We start from the raw sequence: 13,932 nt of genomic DNA, 5'->3' as shown, positions 1-13,932 counted from the left end.
TAATAAAAATGTGTAAAAAAAAGGAAAAAGAAAATGCTTTTGTTTCTCAGATATACTTCAGAATATCTTCCTGCATCTCTTTTAGGTACTCCGTTTCCTAAAGAACACCCTACTGAAGCATCATATGAGAGGTCACACAGATATGGATGGGAAGAGAAACTCAGATTCAGAATATGACATTCTCAATTTTTGGAATTTTCCAAAGGGTCTTGCATTAAAGGTGAAAGTAGGGAACTTTTCTCCAAATGCTCCCCATGGTCAACAGTTGTTTTTAGCAGAAAAGAAGATACAATGGCCTATAATGTTTACAAATGTGAGTTGCCTTTTATCTTGTGGCTTTGACTTTCATTAAAAATATAATAATTCTCAGACTTAATCATACATGGATACTTATTTGGTACCAATCATCATTCAACTATCCTCTAGGATCATCACATATAAACTGCAAAAGTAGAATACTTAATCATCCCCTGACTCTGTGAATGATAAATATTATTTTAAAATTTTAATAATGTCCACATGTTTCTCATGAATGAAATGTCTGCTAAATTACATCAATACCTCAAAACACTGATAGGAGGTTTATTTTTCCACCCAAGCCTAAGATATTTCAATGAGATTTAAAATGACCTTTGTTTCATTAGTTTTTAAAAAGGTAGACTAGTGTGTGTGTGTGTTGTACTTTCTTTGCTACTTCAGATAACATGTTGCCAAAGCATCAGAATGAGATGTTGTTTTGGCTGACAATGTGAGCATGCAGCATAACATACTGAGAATAGAATGTTTTAGGAGACAGAGGAAGTGATGACATCACATTCAGGACCAAAATCAGAGATGAAAAATGTGATTGCTCCACTTGTATCTCCTTTTCTTTCTCTTTATGACAGTAGCCAGTGAAATACTGACACCCATTTGGTGGTGGCTCTTTCTAATTCAGGTAAATGTGTCTATAAATCTCACAGAAAATCCCCAAAGATTGTTTCTGTGATGAATCCAAGCCCTTTAAAGTTCTCAATTTACATGCATTACCACATCAGATAAAAGGTCTTCCTATAATATCCGGTAATAGAGAATCTGTAAGTTGAATCTGAAGTATCAGCATGACCTTGTAGAACACTACTTTAATGTCCTACTCTTAACAACAACTCCATGTATTGGACAAAGATTTAAACATTTGAGCTGAGTAGCACAAAATCTGACAAAACTAGTAATACCCAAACCCATATCCTTATTGTAAGTGTAAGCATTTGCAAATTAACTGTTTGATGATACTCAGAAATACTCTATTATTTGGATTTCTCATAAATGTTCAAGCATTTGCTAATAGCTGTCATTTCTCTCAGATTCCTCAGTCTGTGTGCAGTGAGAGCTGTAGACCTGGATTCAGGAAATCTGTCCAGGAAGGAGAGGCTACCTGCTGCTTTTATTGCACTCCTTGTGCAGACAATGAGATTTCCAATGAGACAGGTAAATACAGGTTTGCAGAGAATATTCTCACTTGTCCACTGTGATCTGCAATACATAATCCAACAGAAATTTACTAGAGAGACGTAGAAGAAACAGTTTTTTTCCATGATTAAAAAATGGGAACATTACATTTTCTTTTATTTCCTTTTGAAAGAATGCACACTACACATTGAAACTATCCTTGATTTACATTGTTGTGAAATTGCAGATGTTGTTCCCAAAAGTGCCTGACCTTGCCAAAAGTTAGCAGTCCATTTCAATTTCACTATGAACATAGTGTATTTATTACCATTTCTATATGTTTTTAAACTATGCTCAGTCATATGTAGGATTCACTTAAAGCTTGGATATTTCACATTCTCTTTATGAGTACTCCAAGTGCAAGTATTTTTGTTATTATTGCTATTGTTACATAGCAAGTGACTTGAGAGTTCAGTTTAATTTCCATTGTATATATGTTTTATCTCTATCCTTACAAATTTCTTTTGTTTTATTGAAAAAATTTTAATCTTTGTCTCCCTATTATTACATATAGATTCTTTACACAAAATATAATATGAATACATTTCCTCTCCATCCACTTCTAGTTCCTCCCCTACATCATCTCTCATCCAAAACCACTCCTTAATAGTCTCTCATTAGAAGAACAGGCTTCTAAGAAATAGAAATGAGATGTATCCAAATAAAATATAATAAGGTGAAACAAAACCCATTAGTTTGAGAAAGATAGACATCAGAAAAGTAAAATTCTTAAATGTTTGCAAAAGAATAAGAGACTCACTTCTTTTTTCATCCTTTTAACAATTTTTATTGGATATTTTCTTCATTTACATTTAAATTGCTAGCCTGAAAGTCCCCTATACCCTCCCACCGCTCTGCTCCCCAACGCCCCCTCCCTCTTCTTGGCCCTGGCAGTCCCCTATACTGGGGCATATAAAGTGTGCAAGATCAAGGGGAATCTCTTCCCAATGATGACTGACTGGGCCATCTTCTGCTGCAGGGGCTACTGGATAGTTCATTATGTTGTTCTTCCTATAGGGTTGCAGACCCCTTCAGCTTCTTGGGTACTTTCTCTAGCTCCTCCATTGGGGGCCCTGTGTTCTATCCAATAGATGACCTTGGGCATCCACTTCTGTATTTTCCAGACACTGGCATAGCCTCACAAGAAAAAGCTATATCAGGGACCTGTCAGCAAAGGCATATGCAATAGTGTCTGCGTTTGGTGGCTGATTATGGGATGGATCCCCAGGTGGGGGAGTCTCTGGATGGTCTATCCTTCCATCTCACCTCCAAACTTTGTAACTCCTCCCATGGGTATTTTGTTCCCTATTCTAAGGAGAACTGAAGTATCCACAGGTGGGTCTTCCTTCTTCTTGAGTTACATGTGTTTTGCAAATTGTATCTTTTTTTTTATACACTTTTTGCTTTATAGAAAGAAATTGGCATATAATGTTTAAAATGGATACAAGATAACTTAGATTTCATTTGAGTTTAGCTTTATCCTGGCATTCCATATACTTTTAGAAAACCATACATTCTACAGAGGGGGACAGAATGCTTATTTCTTCCAAGTCTAATTTTCTCTGACTCTTCTCTCCCTATGGGTACTTGCTTCTAACTTTTTTAAAAAAAATTTAATTAGGTATTTTCTTCATTTACATTTCCAATGCTACCCCAAAAGTCCCCCATACCCTCCTCCCCACCCCCATATCCTCCCACTCCCACTTCTTGGCACTGCTGTTCCCCTGTACTGAGGCATATAAAGTTTACAAGACCAATGTGCCTCTCTTTCCAATGATGGCTAATAAGGCCATCTTCCTATACATATGCAGCTAGAGACATGAGCTCAGGGGGCGGGGGGAGGGGAGGGTTACTGGTTAGTTCATATTGTTGTTTCACCTATAGGGTTGTAGACCCCTTTAGCTCCTTGGGTACTTTGTCTAGCTCCTCCACTGGGGGCCCTGTGATCTATCCAATAGCTAACTGTGAGCATCCACTTCTGTATTTGCTAGGCCCCTGCATAGCCTCACAAGAGTCAGCTATATCTGGGTCCTTTCAGCAAAATCTTGCTAGTGTATGCAATGGTGTCAGTGTTTGGAGGCTGATTATGGGATAGATCCCCGGGTATGGCAGTCTTTAGATGGTTCATCTATTCTAATATTCTGCCCTAATATCCACTTATCAGTGAGGGTATATCATTTGAGTTCTTTTGTGATTGGGTTACCTCAACCAGAATGATATCCTCCATATCCATCCATTTGCCTAAGAATTTCATAAATTTATTGTTAATAGCTGAGTAGTACTCTATTGTGTAAATGTACCATATTTTCTGTATCCATTCCTCGGTTGAAGGACATCTGGGTTCGTTCCAGCTTCTGGCTATTATAAATAAGGCTGCTATGAACATTGTGGAGCATGTGTCCTTATTGACAGTTGGAACATCTTTTGTGTATATACCCCAGAGAGATATTGCTGGATCTTCCAGTAGTACGATGTCCAACTTTCTGGGGAATCACCAGATTGATTTCCAGAGTGGTTGTACAAGTTTGCAATTACACCAGCAATGGAGGAGTGTTCCTCTTTCTCCACATCATTGCCAGCATCTTCTGTCACCTGAATTTTTGCTCTTAGTCATTCTGTCTGGTGTGAGATGGAATCTTAGGGTTGTTTTAATTTGCATTTCCGTGATGATTAAGGAAGTTGAACATTTCTTTAGGTGCTTCTCAGCCATTTGGTATTCCTCAGTTGAGAATTCTTGTTTAGCTCTGTACCCCCCCCCTTTTTTTTTTTTTTTTTGGTTTTTTGAGATAGGGTTTCTCTGTAGAGCTCTGGCTGTCCTGGAGAGTAGACCAGGCTGGCCTTGAACTCAGAAATCCACATGTCTCTACCTCCCAAGTGCTGGGATTAAAGGTGTGTGCCACCACGCCTAGCTGGAATTTTTTTCTGGTCCAGTCTATTTGGAGTTCTGTAGGCTTCTTGTACTTTCATGGGCATCTCTTTCTTCAAGTATGGGAAGTTTTCTTCTACAAGTTTGTTGAAGATATTTTCTGGCCCTTTAAGTTGAAAATCTTCATTCTCATCTACTCCTATTATCTGTAGGTTTTGTCTTCTCATTGTGTCCTGTATTTCCTGGATGTTCTGAGTTAGGATCTTTTTTGCATTTTGCATTTTCTTTTATTATTGTGCCGATGTTCTCTATGGAATCTTCTGCACTCGAGATTCTCTCTTCCATCTCTTGTATTCTGTTGCTGATGCTCACATCTATGGTTCCTGATTTCTTTCTTAGGGTTTCTATCTCCAGAGTTGTCTCCCTTTGGGTTTTCTTCATTGTTTCTACTTCCATTTTTAGATCTTGGATGGTTTTGTTCAATTCCATCACCTGTTTGGTTGTGATTCCTGTAATTCTTTAAGGGATTTTTTGGTTCTTCTACCTGTGTAGCAGTGTTCTCCTGTAATTCCTTGAGGGATTTTTGTGTTTCTTCTTTAAGGACTTCTACTTGTTTAGCAGTATTCTTCTGTAATTCCTTGAGGAATTTTTGTGCTTCCTCTTTAAGGGCTTCTATCTATTTAGCAGTGTTCTCCTCTATTTCTTTAAGTAAGTTATTAATGCTCTTCATAAACTCTTCTACCACCATTATGAGATATGATTTCAAATCTGTGTCTTGCTGTTAGGGTGTGTTGGGGTATCCAGGACTCGCTGTGGTGGGCGTACTGGTTTCTGATTATGCCCACTGTTCTTGGTTCCTGTTAGTAAGATTCTTACATTTGCCTTTCGCCATCTGGAAATCTCTGCTGTTAATGTTCAAGCTGTCTCTGGTTGGAGCTTAATCCTCCTGTGATTCTGTTAGTCTCTGTCAGCACTCCTGGGAGTCCAACTCTCACCTGAGTTACAGTGCTCAGAGCACTCTCTGCAGACAAGCTCTCCTCTTGCAGGACAGGTATCCAGCAGTGTGGAGCTCTGATCCACCTCCTGAGTTCTGGGGTCAGAAACCTCCCTGTAGACAGACTCTCCGTTGGCAAGGAATGTGCCCAGGGGTCTGGGTCTCAGCTCTGCCTCCTGGCTGAGGATGAAGGCCCAATGTGACCCTGATCAAGAAGCTCTGTTGCTTCCATTGCCCACGTGCTCTCAGGTGATCAGGAGGTTTTGGGTGTGCTAGGAGGTCCTGGGGTGTGGAGAGTCCTCTGGTGTCCTAGATGCCCTCAGCTGGGTTCATGCAGAAGATGGCAGGCGGGGTTGGCTCCGACATGAATGGATCACAGCCTCTTGTTTGGCAGGATTTCTTTGTCCGTGGAGAGGACTCTGGAGCCCTTAGAGGCCTCCGCTATGTTCAGAAGGAAGATGGTGGGGGTGGCCCTGACCAGAACGGATCCCAGTCTCTGGTTGTGCAGGGCTCTTTTGTCCCTGTTCTTGTGGGCAAAAGACCCTCCGCGATTTTTGAAGCTGGTGTTGCGTTCCACACACCTGTGATCCCGAGGTGATTGCACGGTCCTGTGGTGAGGAGAGCACTCTGGAGCCCTTAGTGGCCTCTGCTGGGCTCAGAAGGAAGATGGCGGGGCTGGCCCCGACCGAAATGGATCCCAGATTTATTATTATTATTATTATTATTATTATTATTATTATTATTATTGTTTCATTCTTTTCTTAAACTTTTTTGCTTAAGAATTTTCCATTTATTTTTTAAAACTTCATTTATTTATTTATTTTACACTCCATATTTTATTCCCCACTCTTGTCTACCCTCCTACTGCTCCACATCCCATACCTCCTTCCCACCTCCTGTCTCCATTTAGATGTCCCTACCCCCCCACCCTATCTGACCTCTAAACTCCCTGGGGCCTGCAGTCCCTTGAGGTTTAGGTGCATCATCTATGAATGAACACAGACCCAGTAGTCCGCTGCTGTATGTGTGTTGGTGACCTCATAATAGCTGGTGTATGCAGCCTATTTGGTGGTCCAGTGTTTGGGAAATGTCGGGGATCCAGATTAATTGAGACTGCTGGTCCTTCTAAAGGGTCACACTCCTCCTCAGCTTCTTTCAGTCTTTCCCTAATTCAACCACAGGAGTCAACTGCTTTTGTCCATTGGTTGGGTGCAACTATCTGACTCTGACTCTTTCAGCTGCTTGTTGGGTATTCTGGAGTTCTGGGCCTTGGAGCTGGGACTCTTAACCTTCTTCTATTCCTATTATTCTTAAGTTAGGTCTTTTCATACTATCCCAGATTTCCTTGGTGTTTTGTGTCAAGAATCTTATCTTTTCTTTGACTGAGGTATCGATTTCTTCTATTGTATCTTCTATGCCTTAGAGTCTATCTTTCATTTCCTGTATTCTTTTTTTTTTTTTTTTTTTTTTTTGGTTTTTTCGAGACAGGGTTTCTCTGTATAGCCCTGGCTGTCCTGGAACTCACTTTGTAGACCAGGCTGGCCTCGAACTCAGAAATCCGCCTGCCTCTGCCTCCCAAGTGTTGGGATTAAAGGCGTGCGCCACCACCGCCCGCATTTCCTGTATTCTTTTAGTGATGCTTGCATCTGTTGTTTCTGTTTCCTTCTCTAGGTTTTCCTTCTCCACAATTCCATCAGTCTATGTTTTCTTTATTGGCTTTACTTCTACTTTCAATCTCGCACAGTTTTTTTCTTATTTTATTTATTTGTTATTAGATATTTTCTTTATAAACATTTCAAATGCTATCACAAAAGTTTCCTATACACTCCCTCTGCCCTGCTCCTATACCCACACACTCCGACTTCTTGGCCCTGGCATTCCCCTGTACTGGGGCATATAAAGTTTGCAATACCAAGGGGTCTCTCTTCCCAGTGATGGCTGACTAAGCCATCTTCTGCTACATATGCAGCTAGAGATATGAGCTCTGGGGGTACGGATTAGTTCATACTGTTGTTCCACCTATAGGGTTGCAGACCCCTTTAGCTCCTAGGGTGCTTTCTCTAGCTTCTCCATTGGGGGCCCTGTGTTCCATCCTATAGATGACTGTGAGCATTCACTTCCGTATTTGCCAGGCACTGGTATAGCCTCATAGGAGACAGTTATAACAGAGTCCCTTCAGCAAAATCTTTCTGGCATATGCAATAGTGTCTGGGTTTGGTGGCTGATTATGGGATGGATCCCCAGGTGGAGTAGTCTCTGGATAGTCCATCCTTTCATCTTAGCTCCAAACTTTGACTCTGTAACTCCTTTCATTGGTATTTTGTTCCTAATCTAAGGAGGAATGAAGTATCCACCCATTGGTCTTTCCTCTTCTTGATTTTCTTGTGTTTTGCAAATTGTATCTTGGGTGTTCTATGTTTCTGGGCTAATATCCATTTATAAGTGCATGCATATCTAATGACTTCTTTTGTGATTGGGTTACCTCACTAAGGATGATATCCTCCAGATACATCCATTAGTCCAAGAATTTCATAAATCCATTGTTTTTAATAGCTGAGTAGTACTCCATTGTGTAAATGTACCACATTTTCTGTATCCATTCCTCTGTTGAGGCACATCTGGGTTGTTTCCAGCTTCTGGCTATTATAAATAAGGCTGCTATGAACATAGTGGAGCATGTGTTCTTATTACCAGTTGGAACTTCTTCTGGGTATATGCCCATAAGAGGTATTGCTGGATGTTCTGGTAGTATTTTGTCCAATTTTCTGAGGAACTTCCAGACTGACTTGCAGAATGGTTGTACAAGCTTGCATTCCCATCAGCAGTGGTGGAGTGTTCCTCTTTCTCCACATACTCGCCAGTAACTGTTGTCACCTGAATTTTTGATCTTAGCCATTCTGACTGGTGTGAAGTTGAATCTCAGGGTTGTTTTGTTTTGCATTTTCCTGATGATTAAGGATGTTGAACATTTTTTCAGGTGCTTCTCAGCCATTCGGTATTTCTCAGTTGAGAATTCTTTGTTTAGCTTTGAAATAATATAAAAAATGGCGTTATTTGAATTTCTGGAGTAGAGCTTCTTGAGCTCTTTGTATATATTGGATATTAGTCCTCTATCAGATTTAGGATTGGTAAAAATCCTTTCCCAATCTGTTGGTGGCCTTTTTTTTTTTTATTTACAGTGTCTTTTGACTTGCAGAAGCTTTGCAATTTTATGAGGTCCCATTTGTCAATTCTTGATCTTACAGTACAAGTCATTGCTGTTTTGTTTAGGAATGTTTCCCCTATGTCCATATCTTCGAGGCTTTTCCCTACTTTCTCCTCTATTAATTTCAGTGTCCCTGGTCTTATGTGGAGGTCTTTGATCCACTTAGACTTGAGCTTTGTACAAGGAGATAAGAATGGATCCATTCGCATTCTTCTACATGATAACCACCAGTTGTGCCAGCACCATTTGTTGAAAATGCTGTCTTTTTTCCACTGCGTGGTTTTAGCTCCCTTGTCAAAGCTCAAGTGACCATAGCTGTGTGTCTTAAATTCTGTTCCATTGATGTACCTGTCTGTTACTGTACCAGTACCATGCAGTTTTTATCATATCGGAGTACAGCTTAATGTCAGGCATGGTGATTCCACCAGAGGTTCTTTTATTATTGAGAATAGGTTTTGCTATCCTAGGATTTTTATTTTTCCAGATGAATTTGCAAATTGTCCTTTCTAACTCAGTGAAGAATTGAGTTGGAATTTTGATGGGGATTGCATTGAATCTGTAGATTGCTTTCAGCAGGATAGCCATTTTTATTATATTAATCCTGCCGATCCATGAGCATGGGAGATCTTTCCATCTTCTGAGATCTTCTTCAATTTCTTTCTTCAGAGACTTGAAGTTTTTATCATACAGATTTTTTCACTTCAATTGTATTTTCTGGTGCATCATTAAAGGGTTTATTTTTCTCTTCTTTAAAGACATCTACCTGTTTGATTGTATTTTCCAGTGTTTCTTTAAGTGAATTATTCATTTGTTCTTTAAAGGCCTGAGGCTATCATCTTCATAAGATTGAATTTAAGGTCATTTTCTTGTAATTGGATTGTGTTAGGATATCCGAGGCTTGCTGTAGAAAAAGAAAGATAGCTGTGCTCTGAAGGCACCATATTTCCCTGGATATATACATAGTGGAGCATGTGTTCTTATTACCAGTTGGAACTTCTTCTAGGTATATGCCCATGAGAGGTATTGCTGGATCTTCTTGTAGTATTTTGTCCAATTTTCTGAGGAACTTCCAGACTGACTTGCAGAATGGTTGTACAAGCTTGCATTCCCACCAGCAGTGGCAGATTGTTCCTCTTTCTCCACATACTCGCCAGCAACTGTTGTCACCTGAATTTTTGATCTTAGCCATTCTGACTGGTGTGAGGTGGAATCTCAGGGTTGTTTTATTTTGCATTTTCCTGATGATTAAGGATGTTGAACATTTTTTCAGGTGCTTCTCAGCCATTCGGTGTTTCTCAGTTGAGAATTCTTTGTTTAGCTTTGAAATAATATAAAAAAAATGGCGTTATTTGAATTTCTGGAGTCCAGCTTCTTGAGTTCTTTGTATATATTGTATATTAGTCCTCTATCAGATTTAGAATTGGTAAAAATCCTCTCCCAATCTGTTGGTGGTCTTTTGTCTTATTTACAGTGTCTTTTGACTTGCAGAAGCTTTGCAATTTTATGAGGTCCCATTTGTCAATTCTTGATCTTACAGTACAAGCCATTACTGTTTTGTTTAGGAATTCTTCCCCTGTGCCCATATCTTCGAGGCTTTTCCCTACTTTCTCCTCTATTAATTTCAGTGTCCCTGGTCTTATGTGGAGGTCTTTGATCCACTAAGACTTGAGCTTTGTACAAGGAGATAAGAATGGATTCATTCGCATTCTTCTACATGATAACCACCATTTGTGCCAACACTATTTGTTGAAAATGCTGTCTCTATTCCATGGGATGGTTTTAGCTCTCTTGTCAAAGATCAAGTGACCATAGCTGTGTGGATTCCTTTCTGGGTCTTAAATTCTGTTCCATTGATCTACCTGTCTGTCATTGTACCAGTACCATGCAGTTTTTATCATAATTGCTCTGGAGTACAGCTTAATGTCAGGGATGGTGATTCCACCAAAGGTTCTTTTATTATTGAGAATAGTTTTTGCTATCCTAGGATTTTTATTTTTCCAGATGAATTTGCAAATTGCCCTTTCTAACTCAGTGAAGAATTGAGTTGGAATTTTGATGGGGATTGCATTGAATCTGTATATTACTTTAGGCAGAATAGCCATTTTTATTATATTAATCCTGCCGATCCATGAGCATGGGAGATCTTTCCATCTTCTGAGATCTTCAATTTCTTACTTCAGAGAGTTGAAGTTCTTATCATAGAGATTTTTCACTTCCTTAGTTTTTCTTCACCTGTTTAATTGTATTTTCTGGTGCATCATTAAAGGGTTTACTTTTCTCTTCTTTAAAGACATCTACCTGTTTGATTGTATTTTCCTGTATTTCTTTAAGTAAATTATTCATTTGTTCTTTAAAGGCCTGAGGCTATCATCTTCATAAGATTGAATTTAAGGTCATTTTCTTGTATTTGAATTGTGTTAGGATATCTGAGGCTTGCTGTAGAAAAAGAAATAGAGCTGTGCTCTGAAGGCACCATATTTCCCTGGATTTTCTTGGTTGTGTTCTTTCAAGGAGCTTTATACATCTGGATGGCTTTGGTCTCTAGATATTCCTATTGTAGTAAATATTGGGAGAGGGATTAACCTTGGTTGTCCTGGTGTGGCAGGCCTCCTTGTGTTGTATGGTTCTGGCTCTTCACATCTGTAATGTTCAGGATCTGCAGGTGTGTATGGCTCAGGAGCCTCAGATTCAATGAAGATGAGCAGTGAGGTGATAGGAAAAAGGATTATCCACTGGAATAGCAGGCTGTTCAGGGCAGTTTGGCTTGCTCCAGAGGACCCAGGAAGCAGGGAAGATGGATCAAGAAGGAAAGTTCACCTGCATGGCTCACGATCAGCTGCCTGACTAAAACGGAAGGGAGGTGGTAGAAAAAAGGTCTCAGTGGGATAGGAGGTGGCTCAGGGCAGGTAGGCTTTCTCCAGAGAACTCAGCAAGCAGGTGACTATATGTTTTTTAGTTAAAGATAAGAATCACAAATGTTTAAAAGCAGAGTATTAAAAACTTGGTCATTTTTTTTTTGAGAACCTTGAAATCTTTTAATAGTTCTTTCTCTACATGTTAACAAAATCATGCTATAGCCAAATGTAACAACATAGTAATATGGAATTATTTAAGATTCAAGATTTTAATGGTATTTTCTATTTCAAACTCATTCAGAGTATGAGCTAAATTAGAGGACACAGTGGATTCAATGAAAATAAGTAAATATGGGTCCTAAATCTAACAACAAAATATAGGAAATGAATTTCAAAAATGTATATTCTATAAAACATGTAATCTAGAATTAAAAAGCTTTGTAAGATAAGTCAAATTAGAAGCATACAGTATAATTCTGCAATATTATGACTTATCAAATAGATGCAACAAAGTGAAAATTATGAAAAGCATACAAAAACATAGGAAAGGCAGTGGCCATTTTTTAATTTACTTGTGACTGTATATGTAGTGAGGGTAGTAAAGATTTGAAATGATTCAACGAATATGTAAATACTTCTTTCTATGATAATGAAAAAGGGTGATTCAGGAAGGATTTCAAAGAGCTGCAGCTGAGTATCACCTTAGGAAAAAGGAGACATCCTGGGGATTGACTCACACTTATCTTCATTTCTGCACAGATATGGATGAGTGTATGACGTGTCCAGAAAGTCACTATGCAAACTCAGAGAAGAACCACTGCCTCCAGAAATCTGTGAGCTTTTTGGCCTATGAAGACTCCTTGGGCATAGCTCTCACCACTACAGCACTGTGCTTATCTGTGCTTACTGCCGTGGTTCTTGTAGTCTTTGTGAAGCACAGACACACACCCATTGTCAAGGCCAATAATCGGACACTCAGCTACACACTCCTATTGACACTCATCATGTGCTTTCTCAGTTCCTTGCTGTTCATTGGCCAGCCAAACACTGCAACTTGTATATTGCAGCAGACAGCATTTGGAATTTTTTTCACTGTGGCTCTCTCCACAGTGTTGGCCAAAGCTATTACAGTGGTTATTGCATTCAAGGTCACTGTTCCAGATAGAAGGGTGAGGCGGTTAATGATATCAAGGGTGTCTAATTTCATCATTCCCATCTGCACACTCATCCAACTTCTCTTCTGTGGAATCTGGATTATTACTTCTCCACCCTTCATTGATCAAAATGCTCATGCTGAACATGGTCACATCATCATTTTGTGCAACAAGGGTTCAGCAGTTGCCTTCCATTGTGTTCTGGGATACCTTTGCTCCCTGGCACTTGTGAGCTACACCCTGGCCTTCTTTTCCAGGAATTTGCCTGACACATTCAATGAAGCCAAATTCATATCATTCAGCATGCAAGTATTCTTCTGTGTCTGGATCACCTTCCTCCCTGTCTACCATAGCACAAAAGGAAAAGTAATGGTGGCTATGGAAGCCTTCTCTATGTTGGCTTCCAGTACAGCTCTCCTTAGCTTGATTTTTGCCCCCAAGTGCTACATTATTTTATTAAGGCCAGATAAGAATGTCTGTGTTGACATCAGACATAAATCCCATTCAAAAAGGAATAATGGTTTAAATTTTATTTAAAAATCAAACTATGATAATAAATTAAATACAATGGTTGAAAGCAGTGCCACTCCATTCTAAATCTCTTAATTATGTATAATATGATGTGATTCTGTTGGTTCATAATACACCATCTCTGTATTCAAATCTCTGTGCTGGAACTATAATTTTTATTTCATGTTTGAGATTCAAGTTATACTTTTTTTCTGTATGGAACTATTACAAAGTATTTTTTGTTGGCCTGCAGTGCAGTATGGTATAAGCAAATGTGTGTCTGCCTTCCTTTGCCTAAAAGTTCCTAGGGGTTAACATGTGTCACCATTTGAAGCAATGCTGTATTTATTTTATCCTTCTTTGATTAAAAAAGGGAAACATTAAATATTCTGTCATTGATTTCATTTGTTTTTGAACTCCTGAAGAATCTCTTATATTTTTCTGTGTAAATTGAATATTATACGAGCAGATTGTCTCTCAAGCATCCATTTAACAGGCTCCTTTTTTATGTTTTTGAGAAAAATTTCATCATTTAGAAAGAAAGTAGAAATATTTTAGTATTTTGATATCTCATGATTTTGTTATGAGGAAAAATTGAAAACTTTTGATGTGGGGTATTGCTTAGAAATACTCAGCTCAGGAAAAGGATGTGTGTCCTAGGCTGTTATGATTATATTGCATTTGGGGTATAAGCAATTAGGATGAGCTCAGTTTAACAACAGGCATTATGGAAGATGGTGTTCCTAAAATTATACAGCAGAATAATATTGAGAATATATAGTTCATTGAAAAAATTAAGTCTTTTTCTTGGAGAAGTAGATGTCATGAGTAATTGACAGTGGAAGTTAAAATATTATTTA

The 13,932-nt window shown here is 38.9% G+C and overlaps 1 protein-coding gene across 4 annotated transcripts in view; it reads left to right on the top strand.

Moving 5' to 3' along the window:
- LOC110287614 (vomeronasal type-2 receptor 116-like) overlaps positions 1-13,581 on the top strand; it is a 38,756-nt gene extending 25,175 nt beyond the window's left edge. For 2 of the 4 annotated variants that reach the window (XM_085832783.1, XM_085832782.1), the window contains exons 4-6: positions 86-313; positions 1,344-1,467; positions 12,168-13,581. In XM_085832783.1, the coding sequence (XP_085688909.1) occupies positions 86-313; positions 1,344-1,467; positions 12,168-13,099 (1,284 nt within the window). In that variant the 3' untranslated portion in view covers positions 13,100-13,581. The remainder of the gene's footprint in view (positions 1-85; positions 314-1,343; positions 1,468-12,167) is intronic. The other 2 variants (XM_085832784.1, XM_085832785.1) reach the window with 2 other exon arrangements.
- The last annotated feature ends 351 nt before the right edge of the window (positions 13,582-13,932 follow it).

The sequence above is a fragment of the Mus caroli genome, unplaced genomic scaffold, assembly GCF_978045245.1.
Source record: "Mus caroli unplaced genomic scaffold, Mus_caroli_1 scaffold_18, whole genome shotgun sequence".
In the NCBI taxonomy this organism is placed as follows: Eukaryota; Metazoa; Chordata; class Mammalia; order Rodentia; family Muridae; genus Mus; species Mus caroli.
Note: the sequence above shows the minus strand (reverse complement) of the source record. Positions and strands in the feature narration are given on the sequence as shown.